Source organism: Scardinius erythrophthalmus (genome assembly GCF_964197995.2).
Source record: "Scardinius erythrophthalmus genome assembly, chromosome: 6".
In the NCBI taxonomy this organism is placed as follows: domain Eukaryota; kingdom Metazoa; phylum Chordata; class Actinopteri; order Cypriniformes; family Leuciscidae; genus Scardinius; species Scardinius erythrophthalmus.
This window is the reverse complement of record NC_138226.1, coordinates 21,059,070-21,079,187: the sequence shown is the minus strand read 5'-3', so window position 1 is coordinate 21,079,187 and position 20,118 is coordinate 21,059,070. Positions and strand designations below refer to the sequence as shown.

Here is a 20,118-nt window from a genome sequence, read left to right as displayed (position 1 = left end):
TAAGAGACTTGAAGAGTGGTTTCTTTAGGATGGAAGTACAACAGTGCCCTCCTCTGAGGAAAGCAAGACAAGTAGAACTTCAAGGGACATCCATTCTATAATTAACATTCTAGCATCATGTTTAAACCCTTATGACTCTCTTTCTTCTGTTAAATTCAAAATCATTGCAGAATTGAGCCTGATAGCCTCAATCACCGTTCACTTTTATTGCATCTTTTTCCATATAGGCTAAGGGTATGGTGATTGAGACGGTCTTCTTTTGTGTTCCACGGAAGAAAGTAAATCATACGTTTAGAGACATGGGGGGTTAATAAATGATGACGAAATATTCATTTTTTGGTAAAATATCCCGTTCATATAGCCAGGGCTTACGACAAACACAAAGGCAAGATAATAACAGTTCTCTTGTGACACTATAATTCTCAAACTATGTTAAGCGCCCTCTGGTGGTTTCCATTCAAAACCACTTGTAATGACACATTTAAAACACCAAGCTGACATGATTAACAACATAAACAACAAATGAGAAATTATGGCGGCGAACACAACCACACCTCAATGATATTCTTAGTCATTTTAAAATGAAATAAACTTGTACTTACAGACCTGTTGGATCTCCTTTGGGACTAATTTTGGAACTTTCAGGTCTTTTTCTTCATTTTCTCCACTCAGATATTTTCAGCTTAATAGGAAAACAGATTCTCCCAAAGTATTAAATGAGTCTAAAATTATGGAATCCCATTCCCTTTTATAGAGGGACTCAGAGTAGTGTAAAAATTGATGAAAGCTAAGGGAATCTGAAGGCCGGCGTTGTCCAAACAGCCACTTTTATTTCAGCGTCATTGCAGATTTTGGTGAATAATCACCCATAAAGGGCAGAATATGAGAAATGATGGTAATATGAGATGCGCTCAGGAACAAATGAGCAGCGGCTCTATTCCTGGACCCGCGGCCGCTCTCTTACCGGCAGCAGACTCATATCATCTCCTCTCATCTCATCTGAGTGACGAGAAACGACTGGTTTCAGGTGTCTAATGAGCTGCGGCCAGTTTGCACAGTGCTATTTCAAACAAAAAGTATTTTAATTGGGGTGTTTAGTCACCGTCTCACCGCAATGAAACAAAATAAGATATCGGCCGGCAGATTGATTTTTCCCTTACATAGCTAATACCTCAGTTAGATGTCACATTCCTTGCATAATTTTCTGTTTTTTTTAACGATATCTAAAAATACTAATTGACTTTACTGTACTTTAGTCTCATATCTAGTTTTTTCCATATTGCCAGGGGCCTCTAAAGCAACATGGCCTGAAACTGATCACCAGTGTCGTAAGCACATTCAGTTTGACCTGTCCCCTAAATTTGTATAGCCAGAAACAAACCACCAGGGGCCCTAGACGTATGTCAAAGTCATGCCCAGGGGCCTCCTTGGACCATGACCTTGGAACCAGAACTTGAGTCAAACTCAAAAAGATCCACCCACAAACAACACTTACTCAAAATGAAAGGAAACCGTTTTTTAACATATACAATAAATGTTTTAATAGCAATGTACAATGATATCTTCCGCAGCAGAAGAGCAGAATACATCTTTCTCCATGGGACATGGACAAATGGTTGAAATACCACAAGGAATCTATCTTTAAGATGTCCCTCGCCCTCCAGCGACACTGGCGTTTCTCACTTCAGCCAGATGCCTTTGTCACCAACGTCTTCATTATAGCCTTCAGCGTACTTCTTTCCTGGGAGCTAAGGAGAGATTTTCATATCACATGTTAGATTCTTTAAAGCCCTTGCAACATTTTACAGTGACCTTTAAAGAAATGCACTGAAAGTGTAAAAGACTAGACATTTAATCTATATTCATGAGCTCCACTTCCACATGTTCTCTGGGCTGAGGTAAAGCTCCATATGTTTTCGCGCGAACACTGACAAGGTGGTGATCAGATGAGCAAATGAAAAGATGAAAAATCTGATGGCTGAACACAGCGCTCCCAAAGATCAATATAATATTGCCAGGAATCACTAATGGCCATACAAAGTGTTCTGTCACCCACTCCAAAAGTCTGTCTACTGATTTTGTAATGCCACCGACATCACTGAATGTCCTCAGGTGACACTCCTGATCTGTGAAAACACTCAATCATTGTGCAGGCATTTGAAGGGACACTGTTTGGGCTCCTGGACATATGCAATTACTTGTACACAAATGTATCTGACAGAAATATCATTTAAGGCAGATCTATCATCAGCGAGGCACCTAAAGCATCACTGCTTCCATACTCTCTTTAATTAATATAGTTAATATTAGAGCTGTCGCTAACGATTATTTTAGCAATTGATCAATTATTTTGACGATTAATAGAGTAATTTTTTTTGTGGAGATATAAAAATAGACCTAAACAAAAAGACCTTTAAAATGAATTAATTCATACATTATATAATAACAATGAGGCAATCATAATTGGTTCAAATAAAGCATCAAAAGCAAATAATCAGATGGTTTTACAGAACAACACAATTATCTTATGCACATTATATATCATAACAAATGCCTGCAAAGGGCGCCAACGGCCTGGTGTTGTTACACTTTACAGCAAGATCAAATCCTTGTTTAATATTGGTCAAACGACATTTAAAGGGATAGTTCACCCAAAAATGAAAATTCTATCATCATTTACTCTCCCTCAAGTTGTTCCAAACCTGTATGATTTCCTTTCTTCTGCTGAACACAAAAGAAGATATTTTGAAGAAGGTTGGTAATTAAACAGTTGCTGGTCCCCATTGACATCCATAGTATTTTTTTTTTCCTACTATGGAAGTCAATGGGGTCCATCAGACGTTTGGTTACCGCCTTTCTTCAAAATATCTTCTTTTGTGTTCAGCAGAAGAAAGAAAGTCATACAGGTTTGGAACAACTTGAGGGAGAGTAAATGATGACAGAATTTTCATTTTTGGGTGAACTATCCCTTTAATTAAAATGTTAACTTAATCTTTAATATTTGGCCAGTTCTTTACGATAGAACGATAGTCACTAATTTCTTGAACAAGAACGTGTGGACATCAAAACATGCAAACTCAGAGCGAGGGTTTAAACTTATTTTGAAACACAATGTTTGCATATTTGGAAAAAATGTATGTATTCTCCTGTGTTGGCGTAGATTTATAACTGATTTATCTTACAAATCTGATGAAATGGTGCACATTGCGTCCCCAGATGAGCGTTATAAGCAAACTAAACTCACAGCATATGCAGAGATGGAGTTTGAGACGATAAATTATATATATTAAACCCGCAGGGCATACATTTATTTAACTGAATCGCAGCCTTTGTGAATTCACAATAGCATTATGCTATAGTATGGCTTTTAAATGGTTTTAATATATTGGTCTAATAATGCGTTTCATGGATTCTTGTCCGTTGAAAGCGTCACTTCCGGTATTTTGCCGATTACTAGACACAGGTAATTTGCAATCAACGTTTTTTTTTTAAACGAGTACTCGCATTTAATCGAGGATCTAATCTAGTCAATATTAACCGTCACTTCTAATAAAAAATATGAATTTTGGAATTGCTAAAGGTTTAAGCATAATTAGGTCTTAATGGGATAGTTCTCCCAAAAATGTAAATTCTGTCATTACTCAAGTCGTTCCAAACCTATATGAATTTCTTTCTTGTGCTGAACACAAAAGAAGATATTTTGAAGAATATGGGTAACCAAACAGTTAATGGGCCCCATTGACTTCCATAGCATGAGAAAAAAAAAATGAAACTATGAAAGTCAACTGTTTGAATATCAACATTGTTCAAAATTATTTTGTTTGGCAAAACAACCTATATGTGGCTTATGATCAGTCTTTTACATGTACTGTTACAGTTTCAGTGGAGGGCACATACCGATTTGAAAGCATAGTAGGCAGCATCAAACTCATGAGCACCGATTGTGACCTCTGGGAGATATTTGGGGACGCAGGTCAGGGTGGCTACCCTCTGCTTGTCTTCCACCCTAGGGAATAAGGGAAAGGGTACATTTATTCAATGTGCTCAAGGATGTGGCCAAGCTGGGAAGATAATAATTACAGCCAACACTAGCAAAAATCTATGAAAAAAAAAAAAAAACATGAGTGAAATGTAAATAAATCAAGCACTTACATCATTCGCATATGGTGGAAAGTGACATCATCTTGCTCCAGCCAAGGGCCCTTCTCAAACTTTAAGTATTCAAAATCCTCTGCAACCTGCAAAGGCAAAGTGAAGTCATAAAGCAGTGACATTTGCCTGCCTCAAAGTGCTCCACATACAGGTTTGAACCTTACCCTCTCAATGTCCTGGGCTTGGGTTGTGTCATAGGCAAGAACCTCTGCCTCTTCACTGAAAATGAGATACAGTTTTTCAAAACTAAAACTATTAATAAGCAGTAATTAGTAGTTTATTGAGTGGTTGATTGTTAATAGTGAGAATAGAACCCTAATCTAAAGTGTGATCATTTTACTTATATAATATTATTAATGTTTTTTATACAATTACAATAATTACAGGACTTATATTAATTATAACATTTATGTACAATAATACAATGAATATTAGGTGCTGACCTGATTTTAGGAAGGAAGGTCTTCTTGTATGCAGTCTCAATGCTCTTCAGGTAGCTTAAAGGAACATTCTGGAGGTATGACTGTATAAGGCAATGAAAATTCAAATTCACTGTCATCATTGTATAATCAGCGCTTCCTGAATTAATCAAAATCTCCTGAAATATTTCTCCTTAAATAAAAGCCTCCATGCAGAAAAACATGGATTTTTTTTTATATTACTACAATTATGCAAAATTTAAACTAAACTATACATTAAAACCAGCCATAATTTAATAATTTTGTAATCAATTACTTTGTGTGATATTGAAAATCTTTGTCAGCGTCATTTTTACACATTATAATCAAAATATGAATTATTTGGACCAACATGATCCTCACACACACACCTTTCCTGATGCCTTGAGATTCTTCTGGACCTCTTCAGCAGGTGAGTCGACATAGATGACCAGATGAGGGGGCAGAAACTCACAGATACTGATATTCTTAATCTCATTGTAGTGGTCCACACCTGCAGAATAGCAACCAACACATACATCCTGTTAATTTCAATCAACAAAAAACAGTTTTGATATATTATCAGTTGCAATACCACTTCAGACATCAACAGCATTTTACCTGCATTCTATAATATTTTATAAATATGAATTTCAGACATAATCACTCACACTGCTTGCGGATGTAGCCTTCCTTGAACATGGCCTCCAAAAAAACCATGTCACTAAATGGAGATCGTTCCAGAACAACGCCCTGTCCTGAGCAAGGGAAACAGAGAAGAGAGAAAGACATAAATATCCTAAACTGTTACTGCGTTCCCACAACTTACAAAAACATTGTATATAGGAAAATCTGTTCATGCTGTAGGGTTTTCATCAACAGCTTTGGTTACCTGTAGAGAGCAGGTGTTCAATAGCATCAGAGTACTGCAGCAACCTCATGAGGTACATCCAAGACTGCAGGCGGTAAGAGTTACCGTCACTGGCTTTGGGCTCCAAGTAGAACTTCTCCAAACTGCAGTTTCCATTAAAAGCCTGATCTAGAGGAACTTTCTCCTTTGTCATTTTGTCAACATAGTACGTGTCTGGCTCTGGCATGTACAGCATCCCTAATGAGAGAAACATTGAATACTTCTAGGAAATATGAATAGTAAAGAATAGAACACAAAATATTATATTCCCAAATGCATTAAGAAACAGAGAGTGTGTGTGAGAGAGTGTGTGTGTGTGTGTGTGTGTGTGTGGTGTTTTAAAAAACGAGGGAGCCAGAAATTGTCTTACCCAGTTTATCAGCCAATTTTTGTGCAAGTGCTCCCTTTCCAGATGCCAAGTTGCCATCAATGGAAATGATCTTGCTGTTTTCCTTGAAGCGGGAGGTTGTCCTCTCCCCCAGAGTATAAGCCCACCATCCATACTGTAGGTTACTGACAGCACATGTGTGGATTTGAGCCTGGTGGGGGGGGTATCAAAATATCCTGTTATGTTTCCAACCATTAAGATGATGTGGTCTGACAGCAAGTACATATGTTGTCCTGCTCAGCTGAAGTATCTATATATGGCTTCAAGCGATTAATTACTGCTGGCACACTTCTTAAATACAAAACTATAAAACAAGTATGTTTTGACAGAACTACTGTCAGCCGCACACGGAGATCCATTGATATTGGTCATGTCTGAACAAACGTGAATGCATGTTACAATTAAAGTTGCATTGATTCAATAAACATATGAATAGATGCATTAATTTGACAGTAAGAAGTGATTTCCACAGCTGTAGTTCTGTTGTTGTCCTTCAGGCTGGACTACATGAGGCCCGACAGAATAGATAAACCTTTCGTCCTGGAGTGTAGAGGCTGTTTTTTCAATCTTACCGTCGACACAGGCGATACTGCTTTCCAAGCTGCTGCACCCGAGGGCACAACCAGCCGTAATAACCGCAACGACATCGCGAAACTTCAGAAACTCCAGCGAGTCTGATGATCCTCAATGTCGCCGAAGGATCTCTGTGTCGCGTCGCGGAAGTTTTGCGTCATCGGTGGGTCATGTGGTTCTTCTTCTTCTGGCTTGTTTATGGCGGTTGGCATACAACTTTTAGCATACTGTCTATGTCTTTTAGGTGCATTTTAGTGCAGGTCAAGATGGCATCACCCATCATACTATTCCATATATATATAGTAGGACATATCAATAGCATGCTCTACTGTGTCCTTTTGTCCAGTTTTTTTTTTTTTCATATTTCCTATTGTCTTCAATGTAGGCTACTATTAAGTGCAGTATGCCCAAATCTTGAAGTCTTGAAATGATTGTTTCTTCGTTTCAATTTCTCCCTTTTAGTCTGCCTTTATCTACGATACTTTGAATGTTATAAAACCATATTCCTGTTCTTTCCTCCCACTGTTTTTGCCATCTATTCCTTAGGCTACATGTTGATTGATTAAACATTTCATTTCAGCCTTACTATATTTTAATGTCTATGTCAGCTTTATTTGTTGCTTCCTTTGCACACTCATCTGCGATCATCTCATTCCCTTTAACTCCTACATGAGCTGGTACCCCGCAGAAATTCACTTCTAATCCTATCATCAGAAACCAAATCACAATGTCAGAAGGATCTCAGTCAGCACATCTGCTCTGCTTTCTGTATGACCTGTTTCTAATGTCATTAATAATGAGCTTGAATCAGAGCATCAGTGTCCTCAGTGGTCTATTCTCCTCAACCCACTGTAGGCTACTGACATTAGGATTGCAGTCATTTCCCCCGTATATAGGCTAGGCTAGCCTACTGATAAATTATCTGAAATTCTTTTATTGATTTTGACATTGAATTCTGGAACTGTGAATGCCACAACTTTGTTGTCTATATTTTTGGATGCATCTGAATATACCTGAACATAACTATAATAAATATATATGTGTATACTTATGTGTTATTTGAGCATTTAGTTTATTTTTTGTTCCTTATCTAATAGCGTCATATCTAGGCTACAGTAAGGCAATTTTTGACCATGGCGCGTCATGTGGTTTCTTCTTGACAAAAGCCTTGATCAAAATGAAAATTATATTTAAAAATTATAAAGAAGTTGATTGGTAAAAAAAAAAAAAAAAACATTATTACCTATAAATGTATTGGGATTGGTTCTTCTTGCAATTCTTTATTTTGTTTGTTGTTGTTGTTGTTGTTGTTGTAGTATGATTGTATTTGGAGAGTCTTCTACCTATATTATTGTATAATAATAATAATAATTAAATGATGATGATGATAATATTAATAATAATAAAATGACATTATTATTATTATTATTTAATGAAACACAAAACATCAGAAAACTTAAATAAGCAGGCATACAAATACAAGCCAAATAGTAGAAAAAACAACTTCAAACAAACAAACAAACAAACACAAAATAAATACATTAATAACAAATAAGTCAAAATAATATTACAGAAGGGGGCTGATTATCAAAATACACTTTCAAAAGATTTATCAGCTGAATATTTTAAACATGCATACATTTTAACCAAAGGTTAGTTCTTTCATTACGGTACTGTTTCTGCACAAAATTGATATGGACACTGATGAAATAAACGTAATAAATAAATAAATGGAACGCAATTTATTTTACAGTAGGCCTACGTGCGTGCACTAGTGTAGGCTATACAGTGAACTTAACCAATTTTAAGTAGGCTACTTTTTGGTTAGAGTTAGGTTAGTTGCGTACATAGTTTGCGAACGCGGAACAGGACTGTATTCCAATAAAGGAATCGATTACATATTTTATCACTGTCCATCCCCACCAGATGGCGCTACACTCTTTTCCTGTGGTTTATGGGAGGTGAGATCGCGCACAGTCAGAGAATGTCTAACAGTCCAGAATTAAATTGGCTCTGAAGATATTCTACATGTGAAAACCCGAATAGAAATGGATGTTCATATTTGTGTGCTGGAAAATTTGTGGCATTCCAGTGGCAGCAGCGTCACATCGTGCATATTAACGGCTCGTAAGTTATTGTCAATAGATGTCAGTAGAGTCAACTGTGGCTTTTAAACTCGCACAACTGCGGACAGAAGAATAAGCTGTTGCTATAGTTACTGTTGTTAGCTGGAGCAGGTTTGTTGTTGGCTAATTTTGGAGCTAGTGTTTTGATGCTGTGGGCGACAGTTGTGTTAAAATCGGCTTCCTTATCAAATATACAGAGAAACGGTTTATTTCTGCTCTGACTGGGATCGGTAACTACATGTATTCTTTAACTTACTGTCTTTACTGCTCTGAATCTGTGTTTTGAACGACCGACAGCTTGTTCAGTATCACATATCACGTTTACTGCTAGTCAAGGTATTTTAAATGTTCTTACCAAAGAATAGTAAGTCATGTAACGTTAATTCAATTATTTTCAGACCACAATTATTTAATTTATTTACATTAGGCCATTTAACAATGCTGTTAGAGTTTATTCTTTATTATACGTAATGTTTAGCGTTTTTTTGGGTATGAAACTAGACTTATGTCGCTCAAAATCCAGTGCTGATTTGTACATTTAAGTTACAACAGATTTACTACAGTAAAACAATCATTGCACACATTTTTTTCTATCAAATAACGTATGCTATTGAATTTGTATATAAGCCAGATTCTCTTTATGTAAGTTATCTCCTCTAAGTAGTGTGTACGACTGCAGTGTAATTACTCTGTAAAGTTACTCATCTCCATTCAACTCAACTCGTTTCATTTCAGTCTATTCTCGTGTTGACTATTAGTAATGTTACTATCCATGTGATCTAATGAGCGATTCACTCATATCTCTGTAAGGTTCTGGTCTGGACTCTGGAGGATGTCGGGAGATCTTGTAGCTGTGTGGGAAGTGGCTTTGTGTGATGGTGTGCACAGGATTGAATTTGAACATGGCACAACCACAGGAAAACGGGTTATTTACATTGATGGAAAGGTAAAACTCTTTTAATACACATGGCTGACAATCAGGAGGACAATCCATGTAAAATTTCAATAGTACTTGTTGAATCCACTAATGACAAATTACAAAGTGAAAACTTGGGTTTATTTTCATTTTAATAATTATTTCGTAATAACAAGGATGTACACAAATTGGATGGAAAAAAAAGTTGCAGTTAGTGTGTTGCCTGTAACGGAGAGGCAGGGACGAAGCGGAGAAAGAATCCACATGCAAGCACTACTTTAACAATACAAACAGGTAATCCAGGGCAAACAAAGAAACTCAGGACAGGAACATGGTACAGCAAACAACGACTGACAAACCACAAGAGAAACACAAGGGCAATTTATACACAGGCTAAAGGTGATGATACACAGGGCAACTTTTTGAGCAATGTTGCCGTCAAAAGGCAACCAGATGAGACACAGGGCCCACGACCGATAAAAATTATCCAGATAGAAATGTATTGCCCATTTTCAATGGGAAAGTGCTCAAGTATCAATCGCTCGGCAAGATTACACAGCAACATTGCTCAAAAAGTTGCCCTGTGTATCATCACCTTAACAAGGTAACAAGGGGGTGTGGTTGATTGTCATGGGAACATACAGGATAACCAAGGGAACTAACAAGACACACCTGGAGAGACTAATCAACATGAAAAACAGCAAAACATGGCACAAGACAGGAAAGTTCTTACACAAGACATGAACACAGGCTGAGATCGTGACATTGCCATTTTGAAAATCTATGTAGAAGATCAGTTGCCAATTAATAATTAATTAAACAATTTAAAATTGAAGTTAAATTTGTATTTTTTTAATGTAATTTATTCCTGTAATGATGCTGACAATTCAGCTTTCCATACCCCCAGTCTTCAGTGTCAAATGATCCTTCAGAAATCATTTGCTGCTCAAGATACATTTCTTATTATTATCATCAATATTTACATCCCTTAATATTTTTGTGTTAACCATGTTTTCAGGATACATTTTTAAACAAACCTCTGAACGACAATGTACACTACTGTTCTAGTGCACACTAAACCAGATTGTTTATACCCGTAGCCGAACAGGCCATTCCAGGATGACATAATATTAGGAAAAGATCCGCCAACATGTTCTGTCTGTCAAAACCCACGTTTTATTAGATTGTGCTGGTTTTGACCCTGTGAAAAACTGTTTTTACTCCGTTACCACTCTTGAAGAAATTTTCAATAAAGTTAAACCAAATAAACCAAAGTTTTTAGCAAAGATTGATTGTAAAAACCTGATGTAGTTTTAGTTACCATACATTTTCTTGCAATGAAAATAGCCAAAGAAGCTGATACGGCATTAAAAAACAAACAAACTAGTGCACACTAAATAATTGATGAAAATCTATGTAGAAAAGTGGTTACCAGGGACAATTATGTGATCAATAATGCAGTTAAGAATCTGTATTCCAGATAGTTGTGTGATTTTGGATTTTATTTGTCACTAGATGATGGTGATGATTATACAGAAATAATGTGACGTGTATTTTATAATAATGATTCGAAAATAAGTGCAGGTGTCTCACCGTTTGTTCGTGACTTTCACAGGAAGTCATACGGAGAGATTGGATGTTCAAACTGGTTGGAAAGGAGGCTTTTCATGTGGGTGGCACAGACACGAAGGCCACTATTAACATAGAAGCAGTGAGTGGCTTTGCATACGAGTACACTCTAGAGATCAACGGACAGAGCCTGAAGAAGTACATGGAGAATCGCTCCAAAGTTACCAGCACATGGCTCCTCAACCTGGATGGCATCGACTGCAGGGTGGTTCTGGGTAAGAAAAAATAGGGAGTTTGATTGATCTGTTATGAAGTTTGTCCCTCTTGTTTCCTCCACTCCTGTATTTTACTAGAATGTAGCATCCAAAAGCAAGTATTAATTTTAATAGAAATAGGCTGATAACTTGTTAACGGTAAACACAGTGTGTAAAGCAATCCTCTATTATGTCCCTAAAGTACAGCTGATCTCTGAAATGCTGAAAGCCTTTCCTCACTTATCCTCTGTGACCGGCCGCACAGCAGCAGTGATTAACTTTAGGTTAAATAAAGGTTTAAAAAAAGATTGCAAATCGCTTTAACTAATTAGTTCTTAATAATAGGAGGCGCTTCTAATAATAAAAACACAAACATTCTCAAACAGTCTGATGGGGGCGCTAGTGAGCAGGTGGATGTCTGGCTTTAGTGAACAAACATTAGCACTTTTATCAGCTCAGGCCAATGGAGCATATGGCCTAGTTGGAAAACACGTGGTCTATAAACATTGTTAACTGTGAAAGAGAAGCTTCCAAGGACTTTCCAGACCTTTGATTTATATGTTTATATGGCTCATCCAGGGAGTAGCAACAAATGTTGGGCCTGGACTGTTTGAAAACTAGCCATTAAGAATTTATCAATAACAGTTATGCTGGACAACTCAACAAAAATATCTGAATAGTTTCATATTGGGGGGAGGGGGGAGTAGGTTGCTACAACCATAGGAGACCACAGGCTGATATTGAGAACTCTTCTTTTTTCAGATCCTCCCAAATGCATGTTATCATCATCATATAATATAATGTTATTAAGGTTAATCATTACTTGCGATAATTTGGCTTGTGCTTTTAAACACCAATGGTGCACAGATATTGTATGAAAATGTCTGACAAATAATCTAGTTAATAGGACAAGTCAAGTGTCAAAAAGAAAGGCTCAGCACAAGGTTCTTGTGGTTCTAGGTTTACAGTAAGTCACGTGCTGCGTTCCTATTCACACACTATCCGTCCTAAATAGTATTTGAAATGATAATTAGCGTGTCCCAAATCGTAGTATGTTGAAATGAGTATTCCAAAGATACCCAGATGGTTGACTTTTTACGGTTAGAATCCGAAGTGCAGATCCGTGCACACACTAATTCGATTAGAACTACGAATAAGTGTTAAAAAACTACAAACATTGCAGATGTGCAAGTCAGACGGTTAGAGAGGTAAATATTTATTCAATGTTATCCACATTATATTTCATCTGCTACAGCAATGTGAGCTTTTGTAAATATACGTTTGGTCATTAACTTTTTAAATGCGCCATTATACAAATTGCAAACACATGAGGAGAGTCTCCGCATTAAAGACCCACAACTGGCATATCAACGTGCTGCTACATTTCTCTCCGAAACAGTAGAAAATTAAATTAAATTGAATGTGGAGAATTTTAACTGTGACAAGATGATTGACAGGATGCACTTCAATTATGAAGAAGTAGTGTATCCCAAAGCTTGCCTATTCTGCTACACACTCAAAAGTATGTACTTTCTCTTACATACAGTACTTTCTCTTAAACAGTATATACTTTTAGGCGAATTGGAACACAGCAACAGTCTCACTAAATAATCAGTGAGGCTAGTATGAAGACTGAAAGTATGGTGAAGCAATAGGCCTATTCATATTGCTGTTTATATCTTTATCACTCATCATGCAATCTGCTAATTCATCACTTATAAACTCTTCCATCCTCAACAGAAAAAGATACCATGGATATATGGTGCAATGGACAGAAAATGGAAACAGCTGTAAGTCCAGCAGTTGCTTTATTTATTTATTTATTTATTTATTTATTTATTTTTCATAAATTTGTATTATTTTGGTAACTAGCAATGAGAAATCTTTTTAAAGCATGTATTAATGTTGGTTAATGTTAATTTCTAAATTAAGGACTTAAATTAAGTAGTATTAAGTACGCTAATTTGTACTTTTCACATTTCAAGTTGTATAAAATAACATAATGTGTTATCAACAAACATAAGTAAACAATGAACAATATTATATTTATATTATATTTATATCTTAATATTAACCTAGATTATAAATGCTGTAAAAATGGTTGTTCTTTGTTAGTTCATGAAACCTTATTGTAAAGTGTTATAGTTATTTTTTATTGTATTATTATTATTATATTATTATTTTGGAAATAATAACAACCCCAACCCTAGTCTTAGTTTTAGCAAATACATTAAAGTATTTCTTTCTTTTTGGGAGACAAGAACTTTATTTATCGTGCACTTTCGACTTCGTTTCGAACGTTTACATTCACTAACAGCTATATTACACACTGCACGAAAGGGAACGTCCGAAAAAACATAATGGGGCACTTCAGCACCTCTCAATAAAGGTCTTGCCCTTTAAAGTGGATATATCTACAGTAAACAGCAGTTGATCAGCCTTTAATTCAGTCTCAGATCAACAACACATCATGTATTGCAGTCTTGGTTCACTGGTGGAAAAACAATCCCATCCGATTGAATCAGTTCACTTGTGCAACCTTATTTGTAGTAAAATCAGCAAAGTAGTCAAGTCAAGTCAAGTTTATTTATATAGCGCTTTTCACAACACAGGTTGTATCAAAGCAGCTTCACAGTAATAAATTAGAACAATACATCAATGTTTGTTTCTAGTGGAACGTCTACGTTTGGTAATGCTGATCAATAGTATCGTTGATTGATTAATTCAATTAAATATCCCCAAATATCCCCAACTGAGCAAGCCAAAGGCAACAGTGGCAAGGAACCGAAAAACTCCATCAGGTGACCTAATGGAGAAAAAAAAACCTTGGGAGAACCCGGGCTCAGTCGGGGGCCAGTTCTCCTCTGGCGTTTATGAACTAGAGGTCGGATTTAACTGTAGGATTAAAAGTATTATATGAATGCCTGGCTGAAGAGATGCGTCTTTAATCTAGTTTTAAACTGGGAGAGCGAGTCTGAGCAACGAACAGTATCCGGAAGACTATTCCAGAGTTTTGGTGCTAAATGTGAAAATGCTCTCCCTCCTTTGGTGGACCTAGATATCCTAGGTATGACCAAAAGCCTCGAATTTAGTGACCTTAAAGAGCGCGATGGATTATAGGGCGATAGAAGATCCGTTAAATAGACTGGAGCTAAGCCGTTTAGGGCTTTATAAGTCAGTAGCAATACCTTGTAATTAATACGGGACTTTATAGGTAACCAATGTAGAGATGATAAAATCGGTGTTATATGATCATATTTTCTTGATCTAGTTAGAACTCTAGCAGCGGCATTTTGGACTAACTGTAGCTTGTTTATTGAGGATGCAGGACAACCGGCTAATAACGCATTACAGTAATCTAGTCTCGAGGTCATGAATGCATGAACTAACTTTTCTGCATCAGAAACAGATAGCATATTACGTAGCTTAGCAATGTTTCTAAGGTGGAAAAAGGCTGTTCTTGTAACATATGAAATATGATTTTCAAAAGACAGGTTGCAGTCTAATATAACACCCAGGTCTTTTACTGTAGAGGATGAAGTAACAGGACATCCTACTATGTTAAAGTTGTATTGTGAGAGGTTTTGTGGGTGGTTTTTTGAACCGATAAGTAGTACCTCTGTCTTGTCTGGATTTAATAAAAGAAAATTATGCGTCATCCAATCTTTTATATCTTTAACACACTCTGTCAATTTGGATAATTTAGCGTTTTCATCTGGCCGTGATGAAATATAGATTTGAGTGTCATCAGCATAACAATGGAAACTAATTCCATGTTTCCTTATAATATTTCCAAGTGGCAGCATATATATTGAGAATAATAGAGGGCCTAACACAGATCCCTGCGGCACTCCATAGTTTACTGGAGTTATGATAGATTTTTCTCCATTTAAATAAACAAAATGGTAGCGGTCAGATAAATACGATCTAAACCAGCTTAATGCTTGTCCTTGAACACCAGTATAATTTTGTAGTCGATCTAAGAGTATTGTATGATCTATAGTATCGAACGCAGCACTAAGATCAAGTAAAACTAATATTGAGATACAGCCTTGGTCAGAAGCTAAAAGTAAATCATTTGTGATTTTAACGAGCGCAGTTTCAGTGCTATGATGCGGCCTGAACCCAGACTGAAACTTTTCATAGGTGTCATTTTCTTGTAAGAAAGAGCCCAGTTGAGCGGACACAACTTTTTCTAGTATTTTAGACATAAAAGGTAGATTTGAAATGGGTCTATAATTTACTAGATTATTCGGATCTAATTGTGGTTTCTTAATGAGAGGTTTTATAACTGCCAGTTTAAATGTTTTTGGAACATAACCTAAAGATAAAGACGAGTTAATAATATTGAGGAGAGGCTCTTCCACTACAGGTAACACTTCTTTCAATAGTTTAGTTGGTATAGGATCTAGTAAACATGTTGTTGTTTTAGATGAAGTAAAAAGTTGATTTAACTCTTTTTGTTCTATAGTTGTAAAGCACTGTAATTGTTCTTGCGGGGTGATAATTGAGGCTGAATTATAAGGCGCGATTGAGGATTGAACGTTTACAATTGTGGTTCTGATGTTTTCTATTTTCTCAGTGAAGAACTTCATGAAATCATTACTACTAAACTGTAATGGAATATTTTGTTCAGGAGACATCTGTTTATTTGTTAGTCTCGCCACTGTGTTAAATAAGAACTTAGGATTGTTATGGTTGTTTTCTATTAGTTTGCGTAGATGCTCAGCCCTGGCCGCTTTTAGGGCCTTTTTATAACGTGACATACTGTCTTTCCATGCGATTCTAAAGACCTCTAAGTTGGTTTGTTTCCATTTACGCTCTAAATTACGGGTTTCTCTCTTTAGAACACGCGTAGTATTGTTGTACCATGGTGCTTTACTTTTCTCTCTGACCTTTTTTAATCTAATGGGCGCAACAATATCCAATGATCCAGAGAGAATGGTGCTCATAGTGCTAGTTAATTCCTCAAGTTCATCTGTTTGTTTGGGTTCACTGAGCAGCTGAGACAGATCCGATAAGCTGTTTGAAAAATTATCTATGGTGGATGGAAGGATTGTTCTGCCTAATCGATAACGCGGCGCAGCATGATATATTACAGGAGTACGTAATATTCAAGTTACCATGTAATGGTCAGTGACATCGTCACTTTGTGGAATGATATCTATATCGGTTGGATCGGTTCCATGTGATATAATTAAATCGAGTGTATGATTAAATCGATGAGTCGGTCCGGTAATGTTTTGCTTGACCCCAAAGGAGTTTAATAAATCAGTAAACGCAGCCCCTAACGCATCATTTTGATTATCTACATGGATATTAAAGTCTCCAACAATTAATGCTTTATCGAAGTTAACTAATAGGTCTGAGAGAAAATCTGCAAACTCTTTTAGGAAATCAGCGTAAGGCCCAGGCGGTCTATATACGGTAGCCAAGGCTAGAGATAATAGGGATGTTTTTCGAACATCTAAGAGCGTAACATTTAGTACAAGTACTTCAAATGAAATAAACTTATAACCCGTTTTCTGAGTAACATTGAGAAGATCTCTATAGATTGTTGCAACACCGCCGCCACGACCATTCAGACGGGGCTCGTGCTTATAGGAGTATCCTGATGGAGTAGACTCATTTAAACCGAAATAATCATTTGGTTTAAGCCAGGTTTCAGTAAGGCAAAGTACATCGAAGCTATTATCTGTGACTATTTCATTTACAATAACTGCCTTAGGTGTGAGTGATCTAATGTTTAGAAGACCTAGCTTTAAAAATTGTTTTTGATTACCAATAGCAACATTTTCTGGTTTAATAACAATTAGATTTTTTCTAGATCCTGCAGTAGATTTATGATTTGATCTCACTAAACGAGGAATAGACACAGTTTCTATGCAATGTTCTAAACTATTTATATCAGTTAAATTGGTGCAGCAGAGACTATGATTTGGACTTTTGGTTACTAGTCAAAAGGTATTTAACATTTTGGAGATGTTATCTGACAGAAGATCCGATCCGAATCTGCTTGGGTGTAAGCCATCAGCACGGTAAAGCCTAGGACGCTCCCAAAACAGATTCCAATTATTTACAAAGAGAAGTTTCTGCTCATTGCACCATGACATTAACCATTCATTAAGCGCAAATAATCTACTAAACTTTTCATGACCTAGTCGGTACGTGGGAAGCGGTCCTGACACAATAATCGTTATATCAGGCGATGTGCTGCGTACCGTATCGATCAGATTCCTGAAGTCTTTCTTCAGAACTTCCGTCTGGCACAGCCTGATGTCGGCCCCTCCCGCGTGCAGGACAACAGTTCCGACGCGCTCGTTCAAAATCTCGGGAACGTGAGCAGCGATTTCAGAAACACGAGCACCAGGAAAGCAGTGACTATGCACCTTACTTTTATTTAACGTAGCGTGTACGTGTCGAACGATGGAATCGCCGATGATCACAGCATCGCGTTCTGTTTCGCGAAGAGGGGAGAAGCGGTTTTGTGTGGATATCTCGAAAACCGGGAGGGTCGGAGAGAGTTTTCTTGGTCTAGACCTGGCTCGCGTCTTCCGCTGCGGAAAAATCCAGGCTTCGTGATGGCATGTTGGAGCCGGAGTGAACGAGACCATGGCTGATCGCGACCTCGACGTTCGGGACCGATGTTGAGGAACGCACGGAGTAGACGAGGTCGGAGTCATCGGGTTAGTAACGTTAGTCTCTGATTTGTGTGCCTCGGCACGTGATGTTTCAAGAGCTAACCGCCGGTCTATCAGCTCGGCTTTTCTTACTAAAAGGTCGTGGATCTGTTTCTCAACAGCTTCCAGCTCAGACTGCACCGCGTGCAGCTCAAATGTGTCCTCACCTGCACCAAAAGGTAGACTACTTACATTTGATATATTCGCCATTTTAACAGATGGACAGTAAGTTAAGTTAGCAACGACGCTACCAGTGGTGCTATCAATATTAATACTAATTTATGGCTTAAGTCTTGGATATAATCCGTCTTTTCAGTGGTACGGGTGTAGAGTAGACGCACGATAGGCGAAAAAATGTTTGTTTGTAAATGAGTGCGGAGAAGACGCGTTCAGCCGTGATCCACGGACGTAACCTATAAGAGTATCCAGCGTTGGATCACTAGGCTTGAGACGCGTCTGCTCAACAATCCGCGTTATAACTATGAGGTGAGGAAAAGTAGAAAATGTTCGTTGTAAGTGAGTTTAAAGAGAAATCAAGAATTATAAATCAATCGATGGAGCTCCAAAGACAACAACGCGCTCAGACGCGACGCATGCGCATTCGAAACAGGAAGACAAATCCGAAAGAAAGTGCCTAATAGGGGTGGGAATCTTTTTGATTCAACGATTCGATTCAAATTCAAAGTAGTCTAGGATTTATTTTCTCTCACTCTAAAATTACAGTACTGCACAACTATCTAATTACTGATTCATTTCCCTGATAGCAACAGGGCAAAGAGAATGTAAAAATGTAGATAGTTTTGATTTTTTCACAGTGACTGATGTTTGACACTGTCAAAGTAGACGGTCACAGCCCTACTGAGCGTACCGGTTTCACAACATACATGACTACCATAACTGGCATTCATTAAAGAGAGAAACATTGATCTTTCCCGCTCCTCAGGGTGAGTTTGTTGAGGACGGCACAGAGACGCACTTCTCTCTGGGCGACCACGACTGCTGCATCAAGGCTGTGAGCAGCGGAAAGAGACGAGACGGCATCATTCACACAATGCTGGTGGACGGCATGGAAATCTCTGAGGCAGAATGACAGTGACAGTGTTTGGATTATCCATCCTCATGAGAAGTGTATATATGGAGGTTGAAATAGCATGTTCTGACCACAGATCAGCATGTGCTGGTTCAGTAATGGGCCATTTTAAGGCATGAGAGACAGATGTGTCTTACAAACATATAGTTTAGTAATATTTCTATAATACCTCACAGCAACATTAGAGTGAGTGTTTTAACCCTTTAAACGGTTCATTTCTTAATTCCTGGAAGTGATGTCAATGTATTTTTTTTTTCTCAAGGTGCAGTTAACTTTGACACTAAAAGATGTGAGGATGGCTGTACCTTTACTGGATAGTTTGTTATGATGGCCATGCCATGTATAGACAAGGCTATTGATGTCAAATTGTTTATTCTTTGTGCGGTTGCACAATCATGTTCTTAATAGCATAGAGTGCTCTCCTTGTGAATTAAATGTGAACATGTGTACTTGTTTAGAATATTCTGTCCAGAATCTCACCCAACGACTTCTAAATAGGGTCAGACTTCAGCAATAACTTTCTTCTGGAAATATACTGTAATGTGACTGTGTTTTTAGACGCTTTGGCTCAAGGCCTTGTGACAAGCAAGATATTTTCTTTCATTCAGTCTTTATGTGTCTGGTGAATTCAAGATGTTGTGACGTGTTAGTCCTTTGTTAACATCAGCTTCTTTCTGAAACGATGATCTTAAATGTGAAAATATTTTATCATGACATACTGAACTGAAAAATAATCTGAATCTAAATATGAATCAAGCTATGTTAATACTATTTTATATTTTTTTCTTAGTAGAATGGAAATTTGATTTGATTGTTTTTCATTTACATTTAAATAAAGTATTAGAATGGTGGCGTCAGTATTGAATTTAAACTAAATTTGCAGTTAAAATCTTCATTTGACCCTGATGTATTTCATCTTTTTATATGTAGAGCAACTCTTACACTACAAATGTTTAAAAAATGTCTTGTTATGGTCTTGTTATATTTCTGTAATAAATATTTTCTTATCTAAATCTAAGGAAA

The 20,118-nt window shown here is 37.2% G+C and overlaps 2 protein-coding genes across 4 annotated transcripts; one reads left to right on the top strand and one right to left on the bottom strand.

Moving 5' to 3' along the window:
- Positions 1-1,502: 1,502 nt before the first annotated feature.
- On the bottom strand, positions 1,503-6,674 carry ndufa10 (NADH:ubiquinone oxidoreductase subunit A10). Its single transcript, XM_081367750.1, has 10 exons — positions 6,460-6,674; positions 5,870-6,038; positions 5,482-5,697; positions 5,261-5,347; positions 4,982-5,103; positions 4,596-4,675; positions 4,317-4,371; positions 4,153-4,238; positions 3,898-4,006; positions 1,503-1,748 (listed from the first exon to the last, which is right to left on the bottom strand). Exons 1-10 carry the CDS (start codon positions 6,532-6,534, stop codon positions 1,680-1,682), a joined length of 1,068 nt encoding a protein of 355 aa, XP_081223876.1. The 5' UTR covers positions 6,535-6,674; the 3' UTR covers positions 1,503-1,679.
- A 1,714-nt stretch (positions 6,675-8,388) lies between these two features.
- faima (Fas apoptotic inhibitory molecule a) lies at positions 8,389-20,113 on the top strand. Of its 3 annotated transcripts, none has more exons than XM_081367591.1 (5): positions 8,389-8,587; positions 9,397-9,532; positions 11,118-11,346; positions 13,066-13,115; positions 18,949-20,113. In XM_081367591.1, exons 2-5 carry the CDS (start codon positions 9,419-9,421, stop codon positions 19,093-19,095), a joined length of 540 nt encoding a protein of 179 aa, XP_081223717.1. In that variant the 5' UTR covers positions 8,389-8,587; positions 9,397-9,418; the 3' UTR covers positions 19,096-20,113. The 3 variants fall into 3 exon arrangements, with proteins under 3 accessions (XP_081223717.1, XP_081223718.1, XP_081223716.1); XM_081367592.1 differs by lacking the exon at positions 8,389-8,587 and adding an exon at positions 8,605-8,697 and having other exon boundaries at positions 18,949-20,111; XM_081367590.1 differs by lacking the exon at positions 8,389-8,587 and adding an exon at positions 8,657-8,816 and having other exon boundaries at positions 18,949-20,111.
- The last annotated feature ends 5 nt before the right edge of the window (positions 20,114-20,118 follow it).